The sequence below is a fragment of the Ictalurus furcatus genome, chromosome 9 (assembly GCF_023375685.1).
Source record: "Ictalurus furcatus strain D&B chromosome 9, Billie_1.0, whole genome shotgun sequence".
Taxonomy (NCBI): domain Eukaryota; kingdom Metazoa; phylum Chordata; class Actinopteri; order Siluriformes; family Ictaluridae; genus Ictalurus; species Ictalurus furcatus.
In genome coordinates this window covers 3090038-3116366 of record NC_071263.1, presented here as the reverse complement: position 1 = coordinate 3116366, position 26329 = coordinate 3090038, and the positions used below count along the sequence as shown (strand labels likewise).

Genomic DNA, 26329 nt, shown 5'->3' with positions numbered 1-26329 from the left:
AGAGATTAACAGTTTAAAAGGCTGAAGCTTGTTAGTTGCAGATGTGATACGAGTCTGGAATGATGCATAGCTCAGTGGTTGGTGTGTGTGTGCGCGTGTGTGTGTGTGTGCTACCCCAGACAGCTTTGTGGTTTATGAAGGTCTGAGTAGATTATTAACTGAAACCTCCATAAAGTCAACACAATGGAGCTACAGTGGCGAGTAGATTATGTTTGGGAGGCTTTCGGGAACATGTGTGTGTGTGTGTGTGTGTGGGTGCAGTAGCTATCAGCTAGTAGCCCCGAGACACTTATTAAGACATAACGTCATCAGATGGGCGTAACACAACAGAGAGAGAAGAAAAAAGAACAAAAAAAAAAGAAAAGAAGTCATATTTAGGCCACTACCTGCCCAGTATTCGGCTCGTGGTCGATTCATCGTGTTCGCGTGGTTCGTTAATTCCTTCACAGAAAATACAAAGTCCTAAAGCATTTTTTTTTAACCAACAAAGCATGTTTATTTGAAACTAAACAGAGTGCTCTTAACATCCATTTGCCTTCCGTGACCTTTTCTGGCTGAGCCGATGTATTCGCTGCAGTGTGATGAAGAAAAATCAGACATTTAAGATGGGGAGAGTACATCATATCATATTTTTAATCTTTTTGTATTCTTTTCAAAAAGCAACTAAAAACGGCATTACTGTTCTCACTGTATTGGCTGTACGTATCATTTTTTGCTTAAAAGACAACAAGCATTAAGGACACCACAAAGGCATTCAATTCATTTCATTTTAAAACTCTGCAGCCGCTGGTTGGAAAACAAAACACAGAACAGGCCTGGACTGCTTTTTTTTTTTGTTTGTTTGTTTGTTTTTGTTTGTTTGTTTGTTTTCCTTCCCCCCCTTCCCCCACTCCCCAATCACACGTTCTGCATTTGATCCTTCAGTGGGGGGGAAAAAAAAAAAAAAATAGCCAGCGTCCTTTTAAACTCTTCCATAGGAAGGTCACAGCTCCACACCCTCCCCAAAATCACAGTTAAGCTAAACAACATTTTGGCATTTTGGCAAGCAAATTCCAAGGATTTTAAAAACCTAGCTTTAAAACAGTGGGGTTGCATTTAATAAAAAAACAAAACAAAACAAAAAAAAAAACAACTAAAAACATGAAATTAAAATAAAACATTAAAATATCACCTACCAGTGAAATCCTCTATTGTGAGCCATCTATGATGTACATAACTGGCATGAAACGCAAGATCTTTTTTTTTCCTTTTTTTCTTTTCGGGCAACAGAACTGAGCAGGTCCTGTGGAAGCCGTTTGAAATAAGTACAGAGATGACAACTATACAAAATCTTTTTACCTACTGAGTGACGATTATGTTTCCTCAGTGTCCGTTTTCACTAGCTCAGGCTCAGTCCCAGTCTCGGCTTCTTCCTTCGGCGCGGTCTGTCCGCCGCCGCCGCCTGCAGCCACGGGCGGGGAAGCGGAAACTTCCGGGGCTTGCGTATCGTTTAGGGGCTTGGCTGTGGGAGCGGGCGGGGAGGGGCGAGACGGCTCGGCTGTGGGTTCCGAGTCGGTTTCGGGTTTAGAGTCCAGGTCGTGAACACTGTCACTAAAGGTGCCTTCGTGGTCCTGGCCGCCTGCACTCTCTCTGTCAGGCTGCGGCTGCAGGGGCGGCTTCGCTTCCGGCTGTGGTTCGGCTTGTCTCGGCTCGTGCAGTAGGACGGGTTTAGGATGCGACTCGGGCTGAGACGGAGGCAGGTTTAGCAGAGGTGTGGGTAGAGGGAGCAGTGGTTGGGATGGTCTGGGAAGAGGGAGGAGAGGTTGCGAAGAAGGAGGCGCCCAGCCGCCGCGCTCCCTGTCTCTTTCCTTATCGTTATCCCATTCTCTGTCTCTCTCTCGCTCCCGATTCCGATCTCGCCCTCGTTCGCGGTCTCGCTCCCTGTGCCGGTTGTCATTCATTTCCCTGCGGAAGTCCCTGTCGTCGCGGTCCTTCTGCCTCTCCCAAGGCCGACGACGATCGTCAAAGTCCTGATGCGAGTTGGCATTGAAAGGACCTCCTCCTCCTCCACCACCACCACCACCACCACCACCACCACCTCCTCCTCCTCCTCCTCGATTCCAGCCCGGCCCTACTCCACCCATGGCTCCTCCGCCTCGCATCTCGAAACGGTTTTGGAAATTCGGATTCCCGCGATCCTCCTGAAAGCTCTTGGGTGGTCCTGCTGGCATTCCTCTCATATCTCGCTCGTCCAAGTCCCCGCGCGGTGCGCCCCAGCGCGTCTCAGCTCTGAAAGGGCCTGGCGCGGGCTCCCGTCTCCCGGGTCCCTCCATGTGCACGCCTCCTCTGGGAGGTCTCTCCAGCAGTGGAGTTCTGACAGGGGTTGGCTCCGTCCTCATTTCAGGAGGAGGGGTCCTCAGCAGGCCCGTGCTCTGTTTCTCCGGAGGCGGGAAGCGATAGTCCTGATCGCCCTCTTGTTGACCTCCGCCATCTGAAGTAGTCGGTGCGTTATTGTTATTATTAGCTTTGTCCATGTTGTCTGGTGCAGGAGCTGTGGGATTGGGGGCCCTCACGAAGGGACCGTCTGCACGATTAAAGTGCTCCATCTGAGGGAAAGGGGTGCGGGCACGGACCTGAAGCGAGGAGGCGTCCAGGAGGCTGTTGGCTTGTTGCGCCAGGCCTTGCTGCATGAGCATGGGGAAACGAGCCCCGGCTCCCTGGAGGAGGTTGGGACGCAAGTCAATGGGCAGCAGCCCAGGCATCCTCTGTCCAGAGAGAGGGTGAGAGAGAGATGCGGAAGGGTGCATGCCCAGTAAACCCATCCCACTGCGTACTGCGTTCTGAAGTCCTGTTAACAGACAGAAAGACGACTCTAAGTGAAGGCTTAACAATATTTACCTGAAGTCTAGACCTAACTCAAGACCTTAGAGAGCTTACAAGCTTGAAGATCAAGATCAAAAACCTTAAACTCGTACCGTGTAGTGTTATTTCGTTAGGTGCGTCTAAGCTCTCTGCAGACACAGCTGTTTTGTCAGCGCTGGCCTGCTGTGCTTGCGCTCCCACAGGGTTGAACACCGCTCCAGGCATTCCCGAGGGCATGAAGCTTGCCGGAATAGTGCTCGTCGGAGGGAGCATCGCTCCAAACGTCTGCTCCTTGTTGCCATCTTGAGTCGGTTGTACCAAAGCTGTCAGGAAACCGAGTCGGACCCGATTAGGAAGCACGCTTTAACAAAGCACCCTATAGAGATTTCATATGAGGATGAACCTACGTGTTTGGGCGGAGGCGAGACCAGCTCCGATGGCAGACTGAGCGACACTGGAAGCGGCCATGAAACCTAAAGACGAACACGGAGATTAATAAAGCAGTCCTGGACTTAACGCTCAACAAGCTGCTTCAGTGGAGAACTGTGAAACCGGTTGTACCTGGAGGAGGCTGCGAGGTGTTGAATCCAGCCCTGAGAAATGGGGGCGGGGGACCGAAACCTGGTGGGGGCATCGTCATGGTGACCGGAAATGCGGGCGGGACCAGGCCGACAGCAGGGACGGTCTGCGCCACTGGGATCTGAGTTAGAGAAAACGTAGACGTATCGTGTGCTGTAGATACTTTGAACCAAAGTAAAAGAGTAACAAAGAGAGCCTGGTGTACCTGTACGGGCATCATCGCGACCGGCTGCGTGAAGGTTTCGTTCTGTGACGTGCTCGGCACGCTGCTCTCGGCAGCCGCCGGCTGAACCTGGGGTTCCTTAGGTGTTCCTTCTGTGTTCTTCTGAGCTTCCCATTCTGCCCAAGTGAATCGGAAGAGCAGAGTCAGGGGGAAACATATTTATATATATATACATATACACACACACACACACACACATATATACACACATCTATTTACACACACACACATATATATTCTCACCACTGTTGACTGTTTCCTGGTCGATCATGCCTCCTTCCGCAAAGCCGTCCAGGTCGTCCACCTTGACCTTCTCCCAGGGGATGTAGGTCACTCCTAGATCCACGTCCCAGAACTGTTTGTACTCCTGTTTCACACCCTTATTAAGGGCCCAGGCAATCTAGACACACACACACACAAGACGCTACTAATACCGAACACTAAACTCTATACACTCCACACCTTCTGATCAATCAGAGTTGAAAATAAAACAGCCCTGCGGTGTACAGGACCGGTATCAGTTGATCAGGAGCGGATTACAAACCTTTATAACCTTGGACCCGATTTTATACGAGCCGGTGCTTAATTTCTGTCTTGCGCGATAAGCGTCCTGACGATGCACCATGCAGATGTAAGCACATCCTCTGGGAGGAATCATCTAAACACACACACACACGCACACAAAGAATAACCCGGTCGAATGAAAGAACAGAAAGGTTTGAATAAGAACTTCTGGAAGTCGTAGAGCTCCTAAAGCTCTTTCAGCTCAACACAAGTCACACGCGTGCCGACTCACGTTGATGGATTCGATCTGGCCAAACTCCTCAAAAAGGTTGGTGAGGTCTTGCTGTGTGGCCTTCTTGTCCACTTGGCCCACCCACAACGTAGTGCTACAGACTGCAAGGAAATAAATATAAACACAGATAAACCTAAGAACATTAAAATGATTACAGACTTAGGCTTTTTAAAACGCGTAATACGATTTAACGGCGCTATTTTAGTTTACGTTATTACGTCACACGACCGTAAGCACGTTCCTCGACCGTACCGCTGAGAAATTTGGAGCGGATTGGAGGAAGGCCTTTCTTCTGCCGCTCCTTCTCTCTCTCCCGTGCTCGTCGCTCGCTGGAGTAGGAACGAGAGGATTTCGTTCTCTTCCGTTCTCTGGAGCGCGAGCGCGACCGTTTCCGGTGTTTGCGCTTCCGGGACCCTGAGCGTGACCTTGACCTCCTCCTCTTTGGGGACCTGCAGTAAGAAGTAAAAACGCGGTCTGATTTACGGTGAGACGGGCAAGAGAACGTGTTGCACCTGTGACTGGCTGCTTGTCAAACCTGGAGCGAGACCGAGAGTGCGTTCTGGAACGAGTACCGCTGGTTTTCTTCTCCTCCGACTCGAACGTATCCTCGTCTACAGTGTCCTGTCCCTCGTCCAGGTCCATGTCCTGCACCAAACACAAGCACAAAACCCTTCCTGGTCAGCTGTATAACCCTTCCTCCTTTTCAGTCTGAAAAGACTAATTAGTACGTCCCTGGTTTTAAAATCATCATCGTCGCTTCGTTTCATTTTTCTGGTTTACATTTCTGCGTGTTCCTGCTTCCTCTCATCATCGTCTCAACACTCTAAAGAGGTCGGAGTCGACGTACAGTTACTACACACCCGAGCTCTACATAAACAGTTGAGCGAATCTTATTGATATTTCTTCTTGCCTGTTGTTGGTTGTCAATAGAATCATCCAGTTTGGTTTCCTGCTCTTGGAGCTGCGGTTGGACGTTGCTCTGTGCTGGAGGGGCCGAGTTCTCCGGACCGAAGATGCTCTCCTGGTTCTCCATGGCCATGGACTGGAGAAAAAAAAAAAGAAAGAAAGAAGGAACCACAAAGAAAAAAGTTAAGCACGGACTCACCACGGTTTGTTCTGGGAGTAGAACTTTCTATAAAAGTGTATAAAAGATAGCTGTGTAGCTTCTCCTCGGTCTCCTTTACCTTCTGCTGATGCTGTTGGTGCTCTAGAATTTGTTTCTGAAACTGTTCGAGGTTCTGCTGCTGGAGCTGCTCAGCCAACTGATGGAAGAGGGAGTTGTTAATGGACTCTGAAACCATGGGCCTGTAACAGAAGGAAAAAAAACGGTGAGTTCCTTCGTCAGTTCTTCCTTCTCCGTCACGGATTCCGACGCGAACGAGGTAAACGACTGTAAAGTAGTACGTACAACTGAGGTGCCGCCGTGTCCTTTTTGGAATCTTCGCCGGGTTCGGACTCGCCACCGAAGTCGAACTGTCCCAAGAGCTTCTGCGAGAGGAGAGGATGATGTCAGAGCAGACACGGAGGAAACTCGATGCCCAAAGTAAAAGCGTTTGAGGTCCGCTAAAATGTTAAAATATCACGTTTATTGAATGGTGTGTGTGTGTGTGTGTGTGTGTGTGGTGTTCACCTTGTTGAAGGAGGAGACTCTCTGCTCGAGCGGGTTGAGCGTGTTGGCTGCTGCGGCCGCTGTGAGCTGAGCGGTCAGGGCCTGCAGTTGGACCACCAGACCTGCGTCTAACGCCTGCAGGAGAGACGGCTGAGGCTTCTGCTGCTGCAACTGCAAACTCTGCACCAACTGCTGCAACTGTGAGACAGAAAGAGCGTACGGGACACATCGATATACCGGTTACAGCTCAGCGTGATCTCCATCCATCCTCTGACACGTACTATGGCTCCATCTAGTGGTTCTTCCTGATATGACACGGTATGTGTCAGTATTATATTTGAAAACTACCGGTAAAAATATTAAAATATTGGCCTCGAACCCAAGCCTGGTGAAAAATTTCAATCAGCCCTGACAAATCTTTTTGCATCAGGATTGTAATTAAAATACCGCAGCACTGAGACATGTGTTAGTTCACCTATCGTGACCTTCAACTTCTTTTATTTAAAGACAAACACTGAGGATGCTGAACGGTGCTCAACAGCAGATGGGATTTTATCGCTCGCAGCCAAGGATTTCTGGAAACTCCCACACACCCCATTAGACTCCACTCCACTTAAGTGCACCGTGAAACCGGAGCAGCTCTTTGCGTCTCTGCCAAGCAATTCGACTCAACCCGTGTTACCCTGACTCAAAAACCCTGTGCCAACGAGACTCGTTTTCAAGGCCCTTAAACGATATTTAATTACACTCCATGCCACGGATAACGAGGGTAAACTAGCAAGTGAGATGGGGGCTGACCTGCTGTCCTTGAGGGCTCTGTAGGATCTGCGCTACGGCTGCCACGGTGTCCGAGTTGGAGATCTGAGAGGCCCAGTCCGGTAAACTGGGCACGATGTTGGCCGGAGTGGCCGGAGTAGCAGGAGTGCCTGTTAGACGAAGACAACCCGATTAATCACAAATAAACTCTTATTAGAAATGAAACACAGTGAGCCAATTCAGGAGAAGAAAAAAGAAAAAGAAAGATCAAAAAAGGACCCCGTCGATTTAATTACAGATTCAGTAATGTGTTCTGTGTGTTTGTGTTACATCATCATCATCATCACTGGAGTCTCTGAGACCCCAAACTACAAGAAAACAAACAAACCGTTAAGTTAATGTATGAGAAAGTAACATCAAACTGGCAGGGGTTCCCATTTTTAACCAGTAGGTGGCAGCAAAGGCCAAGGGGAAATGAAAAAAAAAATGAAAGCAGATCTGATGAAATAAGCAGATTGAAGTGCTGATGGGATAAAATATAAACATCTATGATTGAAGCAGAGGCTTAAACGGATCAAATAAAGCCGCGCAAAAGTGTGCAAACGTTTCATTCATGTCTCAGATGTTTATGTTGTGACTTCCATCTGCAAAAACACGACATATTTCCAAACCACTTTTCCGATTAAAAGTTAAACATTACACAAATCTTTGTATGCTACTGATAAATAAAGAACGAAAGAAAGCAAGAAAAGTCAAATACTGTGTAATAGACAACAACAACAAAAAAACAGAAAGTAGGGATGGGATTAGCTGCAAAAACAGAAGCGAGTGTGATGATCAAAACGTCTCCAGAAGACCTGCTGCGGAATGTCAAAGACGCTTGGTCCGTATTCTCATAAAACCGAACGTCGCTGAAGTGTTTTTAAAGCTAAAGATTCATCAGGGAAATTTTTTAAATGTGTAAAATGTTTAATTTCATTATTTCTAAAGACGTCTTTGCTTTACAGGATTTTTTTTTACATGCATAGTACTGTGTGTGTGTGTGTGTGTGTGTGTGTGTGTGTGTGTGTGCATATGAGAGAGAGAGAGAGAGAGAGAGAGAGCGCGAGAGACTAACCAGGAGTGGCATTGTTAACAGGAACCGCGGTGCTGGCGGGAACGGGTGTGACGCTCGGGGGCGGGAGTCCCGCTGCCATGTCCAGTAACGGCTGGATGATGTCACTTTTGAACACGCTGTTTTTCTGCCACAGGTTGAGGACACGGACGATCTTGCTCTGAAACGGGAAAACACGTCCGTTCATTCTGTCACACGCTAATTTATCTACTCCGGCGATTCCGACACCCGTGAACTACGTAAAGTACAGCAGAGAATAACGTACAGGGACCTATGATTCCGGACGTAAGGCTCGAAAAAATGTAAACGATACCTATCCGAACGTGTTTAAGTACCAATAGCTCCCCCTTGTGGTTAGATTTCCTTTCTGTAGCATACTGCTGATGTTTTTCTATAGACGCAGCTAGAGCTGTGGTTAATTACAATATAAACAGATAAAACTCAGAACTTTGAAAGAAAAAAAAAATACAACATTTCACCCAGGATCTGCCACTAACACAGCGGAGAGCGTACCTTATCATCAGAGGGGCATCTGTAGAGGTTCTGGAAAGTGCTGATGATGTTCTTGCTGAAGCGTGGAGCGAACACGTCCTTCTCCTGGCCGAACTGGTGCCGCGACTGACGCACGATCGAGTCGATGACGTACAGACCGGGGACCTTGTACTCAGGCTTGCACTATAGGGGGGAGGATTTGGGGACGGACGACCCGACAGGTAAGCGTCAAAGTTAATAAGAGAGTTTTGACGACAAGTCGTTTTGGATTCGTAAGACCACTCACCTTCTGAATGAACTTCTCCACGCTTTGGACCACATGTTTGTAGAACTGGAGGGAAGAAAAAAAAAAGAAGGAGAAAGCAAGCTGAATTATTTCATACGCTGACACAAGAGCTCATTTTCTTTCCTTTTTATTCCTAACAGAATGAACCGGTCGCACAGGCTAGCAAAACATACAACTTAATTTAACTCAATTGTTTGCTCAAGCGTAAGACCTGAAGAGGAGGTCTTTAACCCTATTTGGATGGGATTAAAATGTACACGGGGTTCCGGGGTGATTTCCTATTGTACAGGAGCTGCTGTGTGATTTTATTTCACACGGATCGGCACGGTCGGAGTTTTCCCTCTGTCCTCCTGTGAGAAAATGACCTCATCACCTACTGCCTTTCAGTCAAATGAAAAATGGATGCTTCTCGCACGCGTCGTGATTGTTGTTTTATTGTTTACAATTTGTCACTGGAGCTCTGATTCGTCCCAAACTGAAATAAAAGCCAGCGTCTCGTCTCTTCCCTTCTCTGAAAAACACAGATTTTATTGCTGTCTGGATGGATGGACACGAGAATGAATAAACGTGTAAAAAAAAAACAAAAAAAAAAAAAAAAACCAACAACAACAAAAAAAAACAAATAAAACGTATTACCGACGTCCCGCTGATAAACTAATCCAATCCGAGTAGGGCTTTATTCGGTCAGTTTAAACACAAGGTGAAAACGTCCTCAACGTCGACGAGAAACGTCCAGCACCTATTTGTCTTTAGTTGTGTTTCTATTTATTTACAAAGACCTGTTAATATTACCGACGGTCATAATTACCGCTTTATTAATAAACGAATGAGTCATTACCGATTTAGCAACACGGCTATAAAACAGTAATATCACGTCATCAAACAGTTCACAACTTCCTGTCTGAAGGAAAAAGATTTAAATAAGTAATAATATTTAAATTATGAAATAATTATACAACGTTAAATAAACGATCATATTATACTTTTTTTTTTTTTTTAAAAAGTGAGTAAGAAATGAAGAAATTGGGGGGTGGGGCGGGGTGACTCATCCTACATGTAAAGGTTTTAGATCTGAAATAAAAACAAAAGATCTCTGAGCACAGATGAATTTTAAGACACACAAACAGCAGTTTAAAGATTCGTACTCCTACTAACGAAACGCATTTCGGTATCGAGGACAGAAACGAATCTGACGTTTCACGTCAAACGGTCCACAGCGTCCTAATAACCTTTAACGTTAATTACTGTAAACGCATCCTACACTACAGAACACTCGCATTTCATAAAATCCCCCTGCAAGGTGTTTCATTATGCCCATTAACATAAATAAATAAATAAATAAATAAATAAATCGCAGACTGTTGCTAGACGTTGCTTTTTTAAATTGATTTCTGAATCATAAACAATGCAAAACAGTTTGCATTTCAGTTTTGTATAAAACTAAATAAATCAAAAATTGCTACGATCAGATGTTTAATATCGTAAACAAACTGTACTTCAGGTTCAACGTATCTTAAAAATAAATACATACATTCAAATTTGCCCCACTTGAATAAATAGTGAGTTCTGGGATTTGGAAAACGATCGAGTGAAACATAACGAGCTCTGTAACTGAAATAGAGCTCCAAAGTTGGCTAAAATGGCGCTTGCGGTGTTTGAAAGCTATACAAGAGCTCGTTTTAACCGTTACAACGGTGCAGACATCGCAGACTCTCCAGGAAAGAACCAGCGTGGGTTCTATACGTTATAATTCTACGGAACGTGCGGATCGGGACCTCTAGTGTACAAACGGTGCAACTGCATTACATGCATAATAAACAGAAAAATGATTTTTGCATCATGATGTATCGTGTCACGACGTATCGTTACACCTCTACCTTTTATGCTAACGACTAACATGTGATGTTTGATGGTAAATGAGACCTTTTAGCTGTACTCGTGTTCGACGCACGTGAATCGAAGAAAGCTTTGACATCACGACGCCTCATGGCCCAAATCTGCGGAAAATCTGCGGTAATTTTGAAAAATAGCGAGCGCCTCGGAATATTACAGAGTTTGCTTGATTTTGCGTTCATTTCTGCACTTGCAAAATCCTGGAAGGACTGCAGTTTTAAGGATTGTTTTATTGCCTTAACTTTATTGGGGGGGGGGGGGGGGGGGAAACTGCCATGTGTATCAAGCAGTGAGAAAATGATAATCACAGACATTATATTTCTTTATCCAAAATAACAAACAGTTTTCATGACATCAGGAGTCGAAACATAAGAGCTGACTCCCTCCACACACCTACACGCTCGACTCCCTCCGCACACCTACACGCTCACTAGCTAGCGCTATTACATCCTTAATATTGATTTAATCCTTATTTTGAGGAGATTAACGACATGGTGTCCTCAAAGAAAACTCATTCACATTCGCTGAGGCAGCTTTGCTGTAAATCAAATCAATTAAATTTACAATTCCCAGCTCAGTAAACTTGTGACAGGATGGTACATGCACACACACACATCAGCTAATTTAAAAAATAAAAATAAAATCTGCCTATGCAGTATCTTTAAACTTAAAAGCAAAATACAATACACAGCATCTTCAAACGGCTTTAAGAGCAGCGTACACGTCTTACAAAAAAATACTAAACACGTGGTACGTGAACGCCTCAGGCTCTTACAGCGTCCGACCTTGCTGTGACCTTGACTCTGTTTGGATCAATTCCATAATCTAATCAATTCATCTGCCGGTAACGATGATAATCTCAAATCCTATAACTCGTTCTTGAGATATTGCGCTGACGGGTCTCTCGGACAGATACGTGACTAGACGGACGGACGGACGACCTCGTAAACATTAAAAAAAAAAAAAAAAAGACAACAGCAGCTATCTAGCTTCATATCTTTCAGGAAGTGATGAATTCTGCACAGGAATTTAGGATGATTGGGAAACCGTTACGCGTTCTCGAATTACGCGTTAAATTAAAAAAGTGTTTGTTTTCGTTCCTGGTTCCATTTTCTAATCCCTGATTATACACATGCATTACCACTGGATACAATCGAGGTGTTGTATCGAAGCGTTAATGCTAACAGTTAAACGTTCACGAATCGCGTGTTGCAATTTGATCGTAAACATGTAAAATGATCATCACGTACTTGGCCCTAGGAAAATAATCACATGCCAAAGACCACCGGCGTGATCTAATCGCCTTTCAACGTACCGTGTACTATAAAGAACCAAACAAAACGGACAACGTAAACAATTAGCAAGTCATAAATAACATTTGGATTAAACTGGTTAGTTTGCTCGTAGTGCACGCGCTCACACACACACACACACACACACACACTACTGCATCCTACTGCACCATCAACACTGAGCGCTTCACTGATTAACGGTGTAACAGCACCACCTGCAGTTCGCTCTTATGATTACGATTATTTTTATTTATTCATTTGTTTACTCCAGTAGACAACCGCTCGTCCCGATTCGTTCTCGAATAGTCAAGCTGACACGGGCGGAGCAGCGAGTGGGCTGGAGGCCAAGAAACCGATAATGAAAAATAAACGCAAAAACAAAAAACCCATCGTCTGTGAAGCAGAGCGCAAATGTGACTTTCATTATTTTTTTTTGAAATTTTAAACAAACGTAGACTTTTGTTAACCAAATAAACATTAAGTCAAAGCGGCAGTCTGTACGGACCGAAATCTGGTCTCGATTGTCAAAATTCAACTCTCTTTTATAAATAAATAAATAAATAAATAAATAAGAAAGAAGGGAGCAAATGCTAGCAAAACAGCCGCTCTGCGAAACTTTGCTAACTTAAACCACATATTATCGTGAACGATATTACAGGGCCCTCCACTAATATTGGCACCTTTGGTAAATATGAGCAAAGCCGGCTGTGGAAAATTGCCTTTATTTGTTTAACCTTTTGATCTTCTGTTTAAAATAATCACAAAAATACTCTGCTCTCATGGATATCAAACCATTGAAAACACAACACAGGGTTATCAATCAATCAATCAAATAATGAATTAATCCTTTCCCAGCCATAATCCAGACTTAACTCTTCCAGGTAACGACGACAAATTCAAAACGAAAACAATCAAAACGAAACAAATACAATCGAGCAAAAAGAAGCTGAAAAGAATATTCTCTTGATTCTAAAGCAAATAAAAGAATTGATCACCTGTACAGGGTCTGTTTATACACACACACACACACATTTTCACAAATCTACAACAAAAAAAAAACAACAAACAAACAAAACAGCACAAATTATTTTTACACCGTATTTATACCACAAGCTAGCTAACCTCGAGGACTCGTTCACCTTCACTTAAAATACGATCTGACGTGCTCGAGGGACGCTTTTATTTAACAGCAGCCAAATCATAATGAGTATAACGGAGCGCAAACTTTACCGACAGCAAAGAAAACCACAAGGAGAAAAATAAATGAATAGGAAAGGTATCACGAATCTGAACGACTTCGATTCCACACACGCACCCCAACGAGGTAATCATTTCTGAAGCCCAAATGTTGTTCTGTTCACTATATCAAATATAGAAAGAGGTCTGTAGAAGGTACGTCGAGCTCCACGCACCCAAAAGAACTGTATTTAAGACTCGTAGCACTGAATAAATCACCTTACGAACTCAAATACAAAAAAATCATAATAAACACAAGTATCAAGTGGCTTTTTACTAACTGATTAGCGACTCGCGCCCGGTTTTTGTCTTTGCTACAAAACGTCTACTGAGAACATTTGTAGAAAACAGGATATGACCGGAGCAAATGAAGAAGCAAGAGTTTAAAAGTATGTGCACCTCGTGCACGCTGTGGACCAACGTTCGCGCCCGCAAAGCTGCAGTCGTAGCAGAACGTAGTAAATCCGGGTAAGTTAATATAAAATTACGACTTTGATTCTAGAAAACCGGACTTCAGCGCCGAGACATCAGCTGGTGTAGATCGTGTTAAAGTTCAGAACTCGCCATCGGCTTCTCAAACAAGGGATGTCTTAAGACTAGAGACGATGCTGATCACAGAAGAAAAAAACAGGGCGAGAAAAACAAAAAACAGGGGATCGGATTTCAGAGATATATGTATATATAAAATATTTTTAGAAAAAGAAAAGAAAAAAAAAAGAAAGAATGAATTTGATCCAATCCTGTAATAAACGAAAAGGAATGGAGTTGAATTTGGGAATGCTTACATACAGAAAGACTTGATTTTTTTTAGGATTTGATTTTTATTATATTTATACTTTATTATATTTGCACTGTGATTGATTTTTGCGTAAAAGCTGCAGTTTTGTGTAACTCGGGCTCAGGTTCCTGTATCGGCAAAGAAGATTGGAATCGTTCCGTCTCTGGCCAACACAAAAACATCACATCCATCAGTCGCAGCTTTTAAACCAGCGACCTAGAAACAGATTTTAACGTTTAAAAAAAAAACCCCCCACTGGTTCTCGGGTAGATACCGGTCCGGTACCCTCCCACCACTAACCGAACCTCCGACCAGTTACAGATTAATGAATGTGTAAGACTTTGTTAGATGAGCACAAGGATAAAACCTGAGAGAAACCAAAGATGCACCGCAAACCTTTCACGCAGACGTAACGTTCCTTGACTCGTGTCTATCTTTGCTGTCTTTTTTTTTATTTTATTTGCCAGTAATGGAAATTACTCATCAGAAAGGATTCAAATACGAGATAATACATATCTTTTTTTTTTTTTTTTTGGACAATATCAAGGTTTGCTCAGCATAAACAAACAAACAAACAAACAAACAAAAGCTGCATTTTTTTGTATTTCTTACTTGCACGAAGATGTGTTCAATGTGAGGATTTTAAAAAGAATAAGGCTTTAGGGCCGTGGCCTTAAGAGAAGTCTACTAAGTGGCTGGGAAAACCCGCTTACAGACACGCTCAGGGCCACTGGGGCGGAGCTTCGTGATACATGGGCGGAGCTTCGTGAACATGGGCGGAAATGGGGAGGTGGTCTCAAGGAGTTTAATTTATATATCAAATGTCGACTCCACCTACGTAACCATTAGACACCTTGACAAACAGTTTTCAGTTTAAGCTGAATTCAGTAAAACGAGTAAATCTTCGGTGCAGAAATACAGTGGAGCGAGTCGATGTTAGAAAAGTACGGATAAAAACCTCACATTTACAACTATGTTTAAAAAACACTTTAAACAGACTATTATTACATCACGAATAATTAAAAACACGGAAAATTCACTTAGCAGACAAACACAAGGGCGAAGAAAGTCCAGACTAGTTCTGAATCACCTGAGGAGATCCGATATAAAGATAAATCCGATCTGAGATCAGTAACGTAGTCTTTATTCATTTCATCTCAACCTGACAGAATGTTCTCAGTACCTTGAAGTAGTGGAAGCTCCATCTAAGCTTATTAATTCCGGTTTTATAACGGCTAAATGACACGATTCGTTATCGTTCGACTACGTCTTTGTCCTTGTAGGCGAGTTATTAAAACAAAAACAAAAAAACGGTCATAATAAAGACGCAAGGAGTCTGATAATTAAAGCGGTCTGTGACGTGAAAAAGAAAACGCAGACAAACGTGAGATGAAACGAGAGGCGTTAAAGCCAGACGTTACAATTTAAAATATAATTTTAAAAAAATTTAATTGAAACCAGGAAACGTTCTTATAAGATTTCTTACAAGCGTGATGTTCTGTCGAACACGTTTCCACAACGTTATCGTTCGTTACGTTTATTACTCATTAATCGCAACACTGCTGTATGAAATCTATCAATATTTTATTCGCAATATTAAACTTTAACACCGTTGCTGCTTGACAGAAAATTTAATTAAAGTACTGTACACGTTCCCATGGTTAGTACTGTTTCGCAAGTGGCTATTACATTATTTATTTATTTATTTATTTAAATGGTGGTCTCTGACTTTTGCTCAGCACTCGGGTGCATCGCGTTTCTCTGGATCATCTTCGAGATGTTTCTTCACTTTGACTGGAGTCCATCCGTGGCGAATTCAACTGATTGGACATGATTTGGAACGGCGCACGCCTGTCTATATAAGGGCTTTCGTGTGTGTTGCGCTGAGGAGAGGCTTCCGTCTGGCTGCTCTGCCATAAAGCCCAGATCTGTGGAGTGTTGCAGTGATGGCTGACCTTCTGCAAATTTCTCCATTCTCCACACACGAGGTCTACAGCTCGACTAGGGTGACCATCGGGTTTCGAAGTCAGCTCTCTCACCAAGACCCTTCTCCCCCGACTGCTCGGTTTGTCCGGACGGCCAGCTCTAGGAAGAGTCCAGATCGTTCCAAACTCCTTCCGTTGAAGAATTATGGAGGCCTTAAAGTTCGCTCTTGCGAACTTTCAATACAGGAGAATTTTTTTTGTAGCCTCGCCACAATCCTGGCACTTCCTTTGAACTAACGGCTTGGGGTTTTTGCTCCGATAGGCATTTTCATCTGTTAGACCTTATAAAGGTCTTTCCAAATCGATTGAATTTCCACAGGTGGACTCCGATCAAAGTCTGGAAACATCTTGAAGATGATCCGGATGCGAAATGATCAATTTCAAGTGTCGTAGCAAACGGTCTGAATACTTATATACATCACAGTGATGGTTCAGATTTTATCTTTTAATAAATTTACAAAGTTATCACAAATACAGATTTTGCTTCGTCATCATGGAGTATGGGGTGTAGATTGATGTGGGAAACAATTTTTTTAGCATACGGCTACAACATAATGTGAAAAAACGAAGGGGTCTGAATACTTTCTGAACGCACTGTGTATATATATGTTTGTATATATATATTCCACATTGCCTAGGGTAAACAAAATGCAGACATGTGGACTATCTATGATTGTCAAGAAGAGCGCTAACTAAACTACATAACCGGATTTTTAATGAAGGGGACGATGGGGAAAGTCCGCTTCCTTGAGAAGGTCCATTTAGCGCAAAATTTAAAGCAATTAAAATAGGAGACCACTCAAAACAAAATCACATTATCTGGTACAGCCAAATAAATAAATAAATACATACATAAATATGGCATTGGGGTGATTTGGTTCTGTACAGGGATAAGATTACGCTCCAGCTTTATAAAGAACAACTTTACATTTCCTGTAAATGTGAGAAGAAACATTAACGGTAAAAGCGTACGTTAGGATTGAGTGAGTGAAGTTATTTGGATATTATACTGTTATAATAAAATGATGCGTGTGTATGTGTGTGTGTGTGTGTGTGTGTGTGTGTGTAAGCCCAAACCTGTTCTAGCGTGTAAAAACACATTCTAACATGTTAGGTGCTTCTGGAAATTCTGTGCATGTCATAAACCTGCACACTTCTGAAATATGCTAGCGCATACTTTAAATATCGCTCTATATTAATATATTTTTTTAAACCGCAACGATTTAAAAAAAAAAACATACACACGTACGTATGTACGTTTACACTTGTTTGTGTGTGTGTTACATAGGATATTATAATTACTGTTGAAAAGCAATAAGCATTCAATTTAAATAAACAAACAGATAAATAAGGAATCGTTTGTTAATTTATAAATGTTATACCAGGACTAGAATTTTACGCACTGGTCCTCCGCGCTAAATTTTCTGGCCCAAGAGAGGCGAGACGACAGGCAGTGGCGTGTCCACGCCTAAAAACGATGAAGCGACAGTCAGAAAAATCACTGAAGCGGAAAAACAGTCCAGAACAATGAGTTTCTAATTCGTAATGCAGCACTGAACTCTTAGCAGAAAAGCAGCAGCACTGAATGAAAGGGATGTGGAGTTCAAGACCACGCTCTGCGACTTAATCAGGAATCAGACCACACGCTAAAGCCACGCCAAGAGATGTGTCCTGATTCACGCTTCACGAGATGATACGGACACAAATATAAGTATTAATACATGGCTGACATTTCAATACGTTTATTCTCGAATGACAACCGATCGAACCATTGTACTGTAAGAAAAGTAGCTCGGGGTTTATAATATAAATGTGTCATTTTCCCCGAACGTTTCTAATATTATTAACGTTATTTGAATCTTTTTCACCATCAGAAAACATACCGTGCTTACGTCTACGTAAATATACGGCATATACCCTTACATATGGCATATACACGTATATAGACACCGTGCTTACGTCTACGTACATATAAGGCATATACACGCATATATACACACCATGCTTATGTGCACGTAAATATATGGCATATACACGTGTGTGTATAATATATATATATATATATACACACGCTGTGCTTGCATGTACGTATGTATACATCATGTACACCGTGCTTACATGTACATACGTATACACGTATATATACACACCATGCTTACGTGTACGTACATATATGGCATATACACCGTGCTTTCGTGTACATATAGGACATATACACGTACATATACACACCGTGCTTACATGTACGTACATATACAGCATATACACGTATATATATATACACACACCGTGCTTACGTGTATGTACATACACACGTACATATACGGCATACACACATACGGCACATACACGTACATATGCGGCATACACACTTAGGGCATATACACGTACATATACGGCATACACACATACGGCACATACAAGTACATATAAGCGTACATATACGGCATACACACATACGGCACATACATGTACATATACGGCACATACACATACGGTACATACACGTACATATACGGCATACACACATACGGTACATACACATACATATATGGCATATACACGTACATATACAGCATATACACGTATGGCATATACATATACAGCATATACACGTACATATACGGCACATACATATATGGCATACACATACGGCACATACATGTACATATACGGCATATACACGTACATAAACGCCACATATACACGTACATACACGGCATATACACGTACATACACGGCACATATACACGTACATACACGGCATATACACGTGTATATACATCGTGCTTATGTGTACGCACATATATGGCAGATTACAAGATCGGCGCTAGGGATCTGCGACGAATTCCAGATAGTGTCAAAGTAGTGTACTACGCGCTGTTTCAGTATTTTTATGTTTACGCAGGAATGAAACGAGGCCGCGGGCCAGACATGGATGCTCGGAGGCAGTTAGATTCCTACTGGCAAATTTCGTGCTCTTCGTGAAACAAGAGAGCGTTCGTGAGGAATATTAAACAGAAATATTGCAATACGCCCCAGTGAAGAAAAATACATCTCGCCGGTATTTATGCGCGGATATTCGAGACGACGAAATTCTGTCTCATGCCTTAACATGTATTTATATGAAGCCTGAGGATTACTGACAAAAATGCTAAAAAAAAAAATCTGATTTCTGCAACACTTTAAGAGTCCGTCATTTACACAAATAGACCACGGAGGGGATTTTCAGACCGCGAATACATGTGAGGTTCTAACACCGCAGATCTCATCAACTAGCTGCAGAACTTTACAGCTCTCACATGTAGCCATATACTATATAAGCAATAAAACACTTAGGGGACGTCCTGTTACAGGACAATAAATCAGCAAATTAATATCCTAAGGCAAAATAAAGATCACCGGGGTACGAGAAGTTAAAAAAGAGCCGACACTGGAGACTCCTTCCATTAAATGTTAACGTCTCCAGAAAGCACCGCGAGATCCATAATTATACATCTTTCCCTTTGTTACATAACATGTTTTATAATCGATTGCTTATTATTATAACGTTTAGATTCTGTGGAGAGTCCTCGAGAATGAGCTGTTGCTATGGAAACGATGACGCATTAGATATTAGAATGGGCGCATTATTATATCCTGTGATTTGCAGCTTTAATACTGGAAAAAAAAAAAAAGTATTTTTTTTAATTCGACACCCTCTGGCCAATCAGAATCAGGAATTAAACAGCGCTGTGGTGTGAATGGCGATTAAAGTGCCGTTTCTGTGTTCTCTACATGCTGGATATCTCCAGAGCTTCACAGCACACTACAGAGACCTGTACTGATATCTGGAGGTGGAAGACATGACGGTCAGATAAGGGGCGCATCGGGATGTGTTCTCCTCTATACTGACAAAATTACAGCTGGATTCAGTTTCACATCAGCAGTGCAGAAGGTGTAAGTGGATTAATCCGGGCAGGGCGCGTGGAATATTTTCCGGACGGACCGTAACCGACAGCCCAGTACTGCTGCATACAAATACGATTCCGTACACTAAACCACTCTCTCAGAGTTAAAACAAGTGAAAATCAAGCACCGTAAGCAACTAATCATCAAATCTACATCCTTCTCACGGCACACGTGTACACAACACAAGGGTGGACAGACCATATTCATCAGCGAACCCATCAGGAAGGTAAAAGCTCCAAAGTGCTGTCCAGGACCATGTTTTTGCCATTTTTCATGCACGCATACAGACTTTCACATACACCGTGTTCAGTCAGTTGTGACCGGTGGACCAACAATACGCTTTCAATCAAACAAATACAGGAAACGGACCGGACGGGGCGAGCGCTTCGGGGTGCGGACGACGTTTCTCGGTAGACGTGAGCTGCTAAAAACGAGCCGGGAAGCAAAGGGGATTCGGACCGATTGACGAATCGAGAGCCAACACGTACAGTGGATTTACAAAACGTTTTAAACTAGACATCTCTATATCGATATCGAGCGCGTCTCCAACATAGCGTTCTCTGTGCTCGGGTGATTTATGAGATATACAGCGCTGTCTCAGGCACACGCAAAAACTTTTCCGTAAAAGATGCCGTGGATCCTTCAGAAACAATGAAGTTAAATGTTCATACGTAAAATAAACACTATAAATAGCAGAAAAACAAACATCTGGTATGACGTCTCTTCAGTCTAGCCGTCTCGGGTTCAGCGTGCACAGTTTTATAAGGAAACGAACGGGAAAGTTTCACCGAGCATCTTTTTACGCTTTGTATGTTGTTCATTTTTTTTTTTTTTTTTTAATATTTCGCTCCGATTCAAGCTAATAAAAAACATTGCAGGTAAAAGGTATTATTTATAAGTCTGGTTAGCATCTTTCATTTCTCTCCAGATGGGTAATCATGACGCGTACCGATATGTCCACCCGGGTAATGAAGCAACGGATTTGTCTACGGGCCAATAAAACAATCTGACCACGTCAAAACATACACAACTTGCAGCAAACACCCGAATCAACACCATCAAGCACCATCGCCTCGATCTAGAACAACAACATGATCGTCTGTAAATCTTAGTCTGAATCAATACATTTTGGAGCAAGTGAATGAACCAAGCACATCTCCAACTCCAACCAGTAGATATAAACTGAATTACCGACTTTATTTTAAGTCACACTACTTTCTGCATGTGTGTGTGTGTGTGTGTGTGTGTGCGTGTGTGTACAAGTCAGAGCACTTGAGTCATTTATTTGGTTATTCTTTATGTTCCATCGTCCTATTAAAACAGCCCATCTCCTACCTAAGCTGGTTAGGGGTTCTCTTATCACTTTGAAACTCTTTCTCTCTGTCTCTCTCTCTCTCTTTCTCTCTCTCTCTCACTCTCCCATCGTCCTGCTTCACTTTCAGTGCTTTGGGGTGCTGGGAGAGCTGCTGAGGGAAGGGGAAAGAGGTGTTATTCACAGAAAACACACAGTCACACAGCACGATTAAACCAACCTGCTAACATTCATAAAAAAAACAAACTTGTATAAAGAAAAATACAACTGTAAACACAACTGTAAGTTCTTTCCGCTAACGAGTCTCTCGTTCTGACTCACAGCCGGAGATAAATAAGGAAATCAGCACGTGTGTGTGTATTCCTCGTTTACGGTCTACTTCTTATCACGCTCTCACACCGTCTTCTCTTCATGAGAGTATAAAAGCAGCGACGAGGAGCGAATACGCCGTTTCTAACCCGTCTTCGAGACGCCACGTGCCACTTTTCTCTCGTATTTACCGTAAGGACGTCGAGGCAAAGAAAGGAATAAAACATCTGGCATGGTGCCTTTCAGGAGAATAATAAACAACAGGATGCTGTGATGAATCTGCTGATTATTCTCCTCAAATAGCAAAGCGTTTCATTCCTTTTTTACCACAAAGAATTGTCAACGATTACAATTTCTAGTAGGTAAATAAATAAATAAATAAATAAATCAATATTTAAATAAAAAGGATTTAAAATACACACGTTTTGTTAGGAACCATTAAAACTTTTCAAATTACTTTAAATTTCAAAAAAAAAATTTTTTACAAAGATTTTTTTGGTTGCAAGGAATTCTCTTCGAGTATTGCGATGTGATATTTTGGTCATATCGCCCACCTCTAGAGGGAAGGGGAAAAAAAAAAGCAAAACCGTGATTGCCGACGCATTTATCGTGTTTGCGTTTAAGGATTTAAAACATACACCATAAAGCAATTCATCATCTGGTTGTGTTTATTTGTCCCATTTCCAATTTACCGCTAACCTAACGAAACATCTGGCTGCTGGAACGCTTGCACTTTACATTCGCATGTATTCATATGCTAGACGGTTTTCACACACCAAAGTGAAAGAATTACAATCCCAGGAGATTTAACCTCATAACCGTCTGAACACTGGATCAGAGCTTTAACAGCCAGAACTACTGTCAGAGCTGCCGACCAATCAGAATCGAGAATTCAAGACCACCTCCGTTTCCGCTCCCACCCTGAACGACGCTTTATAAATCGCGGTAAAATCCTCCCGTGACGTCAGAACAACACACCCGCCAACCTTTCGCTGGAATATACTTTAATTTATTCGTTTTTCTGGGTGGACTTGTGCTTAAAGATGCAATCCGGTTCCACAGAGGTGAGGCGGTTCTACAATTTACTTCTTTAGACACTGAGGATTTACGTAACGTACGTAAAATATGTACATAAAACGTACAAAAAAAAACAACCTGTCTCTGTTTTCCTTCCGGGTTCAAATTCAACGCGTACGATGCTTGATTTTCAGAGTTGTTTAACGACATTTAGAAACAAAACTACGATGATTATAGGCTAGGTTTTTTTTTTTTAAAAACATTTTTTATTGAGTTATAAACGTACAGATGCAAATATACTTCACTTGCGCTATGCGTACGTGTTACACGTCAGAGCCAAAGACGTTATACATAACGACTAGCTTCGTTTCTCTTTAAAACTTTCTTCCGTCGTCGTGAATGTTGTCATGATCCGCGTCTTGAATGGATGCTGAGAGGAAACCATAAACCCTGCTTTCGCTCCAGACTTGCATTTATCTAGATACTTACCTTTATCGCTTTAATGGCTGACTTGGTGATCTGGGTCATCTTCGCTTTGGAGATCGGAGGCTTGTATTCATTCAGAGAGTACAGCTGAAAAACATAACACACACACACACACATTTAATTTAACATCATCACGGAGTATCAGCAAAGTTCTGAAACACGTAGTAGAATTAGTAGCTGTTTAAAAAAAACCCCAAACACCTCACGTATAGAAATTTCAAGTCATTTACTTGTAGATCGAGTCATTTTTACTAAAACCTAAAAGTCACTGCGGCAGGTAGGGGCGGAGTCAGCAGCTCATCGTACGGCACGTATGAACCGACTCAACGTCTCGGGCCGGTATGAGACTCGATATCGGTACAGCCTTAAAATAAAGTGAACTGTGAGCTTGCTGGCTCAAAAAAAGACTTACTTTTTTACCTCACGATACTTTACTTGGTTTACTGCAGGTCAAATAAAAGGCTGGATTACATGTACATGAGGTTCTGGAATCATTTCCTGTTTTAAACGAGCTACTCTGATTTCATTCCCGTCCGTCTTTCCTACTAGCTACTGTTTTTCCGCCAAGCTCGGTGCTCGTCTGATCGTTTTCTGCTGCGTTCGGATGGATACCTCCGTACTTTTCTACACAGCTGGCGCTTCACGTTTTGAAACAAGTAGATGTTTTGACTGCTGCTGCTTGCCGTGTTTAGTCTCGTAGAGCGCGCGTCAGTGCTGTGACGGATATTAAACCCTTCCCGAGTCGGGAGGAGAAAGAAAATACACTTCATCATCCCGCAGGCTGATTAACCCCGAGCCGAACAGACCGTTAGGGTTTCCCTGATCCTGGTGCTGAAGTTCTCACGTTTCTATCCTTATGAAAGGTTTACGACAGCCGGTTCTATAAAAATGTACTCTCTCTTTAGTAACTGATCACGCAGGATATAGAATAAACCCTTCGTGAGGGCAAAACGTGCGTGTGTTAGGACTGAGAAACATTGCTTAAGGTGATCCTTCCAGAACAAGACAGTCGAGTTCGACCAATATAACGATCTTATAACGGACAGAGGCTGAGAAGGTCAAATTACTGAGCAATAATAATAATAATAAACAATCCAGATGATTCCTATGTCTCCATGTTATGATCCATTTCCGGTTTCCATCCTCATCACATCTGTCAGGGGATTTTTTTTCCCCCCCTCAGGGCACGTTTTCTTTCTCAATCTTTCTTGCTCATACAATCCAGTGTATTATTATTTATTATCCAGTGTATGTACATTAGCATGATGAGCAAAATGTCATCAAAAATTAATTTCAAATTCAGACTGACCTTCAAAACAAAAGTTAAATGTTTTATATACTTTATATACTCTATATATATATATATATATATATATATATATATATATATATATATATATATATATAAAAACAGGTTGCTGCTGTTGGCTAGCAATTACTCTCTGTGTACAGCTGATGCTAATTATGCTAGGTTATGCCTAGCAAAAATAAGAAGCAAATTTCCTCTAGCTAGAACTTGCTTCTAGTTAAGGGTGAAATTTTTATTATTATTATTATTACTTTATTAATTACGCTGGCTAATCAAGCACTATCAATTCTGCGCATGTATTAAATGAAATGAAATATGACAACCTAGCAAACATGCTAGCGGCTTTTGTGTTAGCGTTAGCTGCTAAAGAACTAGCAGCAGTACGTTGCGTATATTTAAATGCAGCAGTATTGTAGTGTTTAGCATTAGCCGTGCTGGAACGCTTGAATGAAATGAAATGCGCTAGAACATCGGGCTTTGGCTAGCTAGCTAAGCGCTAAAGATGTACGTAGAGTCACAGGCCTACGGCGCTTTAGCATTAGCTACACAGACCATAATATTTAGTCAGAACTCATATTAAAACTCGAGTAAATTATAGGAGTTGTTAATGAACAAACCTCGCCGTTAAACGCTTTAACAGCCTCCATGGTGCACTCGTTATCTCTTCTTTTGTTTATGAACCAGAGTGAATATTTTGGGGTTATTATTTTTTTTTTTTCGCCCTGTGCTAGTCAAGGCCCGGGGGATGGAGCTGGAGCTGCAGCTGGAGCAGGCTGCATGGCGCTGAGTGAGAAAGTGTGTGTGTGTGTGTGTGTGTGTGTGTGTTAGTGGGTGAGATGGAGGAGAGTCGGCGCTAATATGGCTGACCCGCGATGCGAGGAGCCGCAGCCAGAGGGCGACAGTTTACATGATGTGTCCTTTTAAATGTTTAATTTAAATTTTCCTTTTAAAAATGTAAAATTTTCCTTTTAAAAATGTAAAATATTCCTTTTAAAAATGTAAAATTTTCCTTTTAAAAATGTAAAATTTTCCTTTTAAAATTTAAATGTAAAAAAAAAAATAACGGCTTCGCCAGTTTTCTGCACGCGTGCACAGTGGCGATTTTGACTATGAACACTGTGTTAAAGTACATGTGAAGTTTAAATGCTCATTCTGTTTAAATTTGTCAAACATAAAAGGTTAATTCAATTATTAAAAAACATTTTATGTGGAAATAATTTGTTATTTAAAAAAAAAAAAAAAAAAAGAGCTCGTCTTTATGATTCCACCAGGGGGCAGAATAGCACTCCATTTTGTTAGCAAGCTGAAATTCTGATTTTGTAGCTAGAATTCAGGCTTGACGATACAAATGACGATATTTGACGATACCAATACTGAATCTGCTACAACAGAATACAGCGAAATTCAATTCATAAGATTATGATACGTATGATATTTGATAATACCACCGGTACGATACAATTTCGATTCAATTTGTTTTGACAATATGCTGAGATACGATACAATTTAAATTCTTAACGCAACGATGCGTTATATGACATCACCACCGAATCTGCTACAAGAGAATACGGTGTAAATCAATTCATATGGTTATGACACGATATTTAATGATACCATACGTTATCATTTCGATTCTTAAGGCAACAATCCGTTATCTGACACTAATGAATACTAACGAATCCGATATGATACGATACAGTTTAAATTCTTAAAGCAGCGATTTGATGCGTCACAAAACCACCATGTCGGTTACTATATGGTACAATTTTTGTTCTTATTTGACGATACTATAATGAATCTGCTAAGATATGATACAATTTAAATTCTTAACGCGATGCGCTATTTGACGATACGGCTGAATTTGCTATGATACGATTCAATTTTGATTCTTAAGACAATACATTATTTGACGATACCCTGTGATGATATGTTAAGATTTCGATTCTTAAAACAACAATTCGATATTTGACGTGACCAATGAATCTGCTACGATACGATTTCAATTCTTAACGCAAGAATATGATATTCGACGATACCACTGAATCTGCTACAGTAGGATACAATT

General features: G+C 42.0%; 1 protein-coding gene across 1 annotated transcript; it reads right to left on the bottom strand.

Moving 5' to 3' along the window:
- Positions 1–339: 339 nt before the first annotated feature.
- Positions 340–25817, bottom strand: scaf8 (SR-related CTD-associated factor 8). Its single transcript, XM_053632337.1, has 20 exons — positions 24882–25817; positions 22959–23042; positions 8697–8741; positions 8432–8593; positions 7922–8078; positions 6847–6974; positions 6070–6246; positions 5848–5927; positions 5624–5744; positions 5350–5481; positions 4975–5084; positions 4692–4888; positions 4440–4540; positions 4188–4301; positions 3887–4043; positions 3626–3759; positions 3403–3541; positions 3249–3314; positions 2955–3164; positions 340–2827 (listed from the first exon to the last, which is right to left on the bottom strand). The coding sequence occupies exons 1-20, from the start codon at positions 24909–24911 to the stop codon at positions 1353–1355; spliced, it is 3819 nt and encodes a 1272-aa protein (XP_053488312.1). The 5' UTR covers positions 24912–25817; the 3' UTR covers positions 340–1352.
- Positions 25818–26329: the final 512 nt, after the last annotated feature.

Bases quoted from the DNA above. Each gene is read 5' to 3' on its own strand.
- scaf8 (XM_053632337.1), bottom strand. From the start codon at position 24,911: ATGGAGGCTGTTAAAGCGTTTAACGGCGAG. The intron at 8,742-22,958 runs GTAAGTATCTAG...TCTTCCCTCCAG, and splicing joins CAGCCATTAAAGCGATAAAG to TTCTACAAACATGTGGTCCA. The intron at 8,594-8,696 runs GTGAGTGGTCTT...TCCCCCCTATAG, and splicing joins TGGAGAAGTTCATTCAGAAG to TGCAAGCCTGAGTACAAGGT.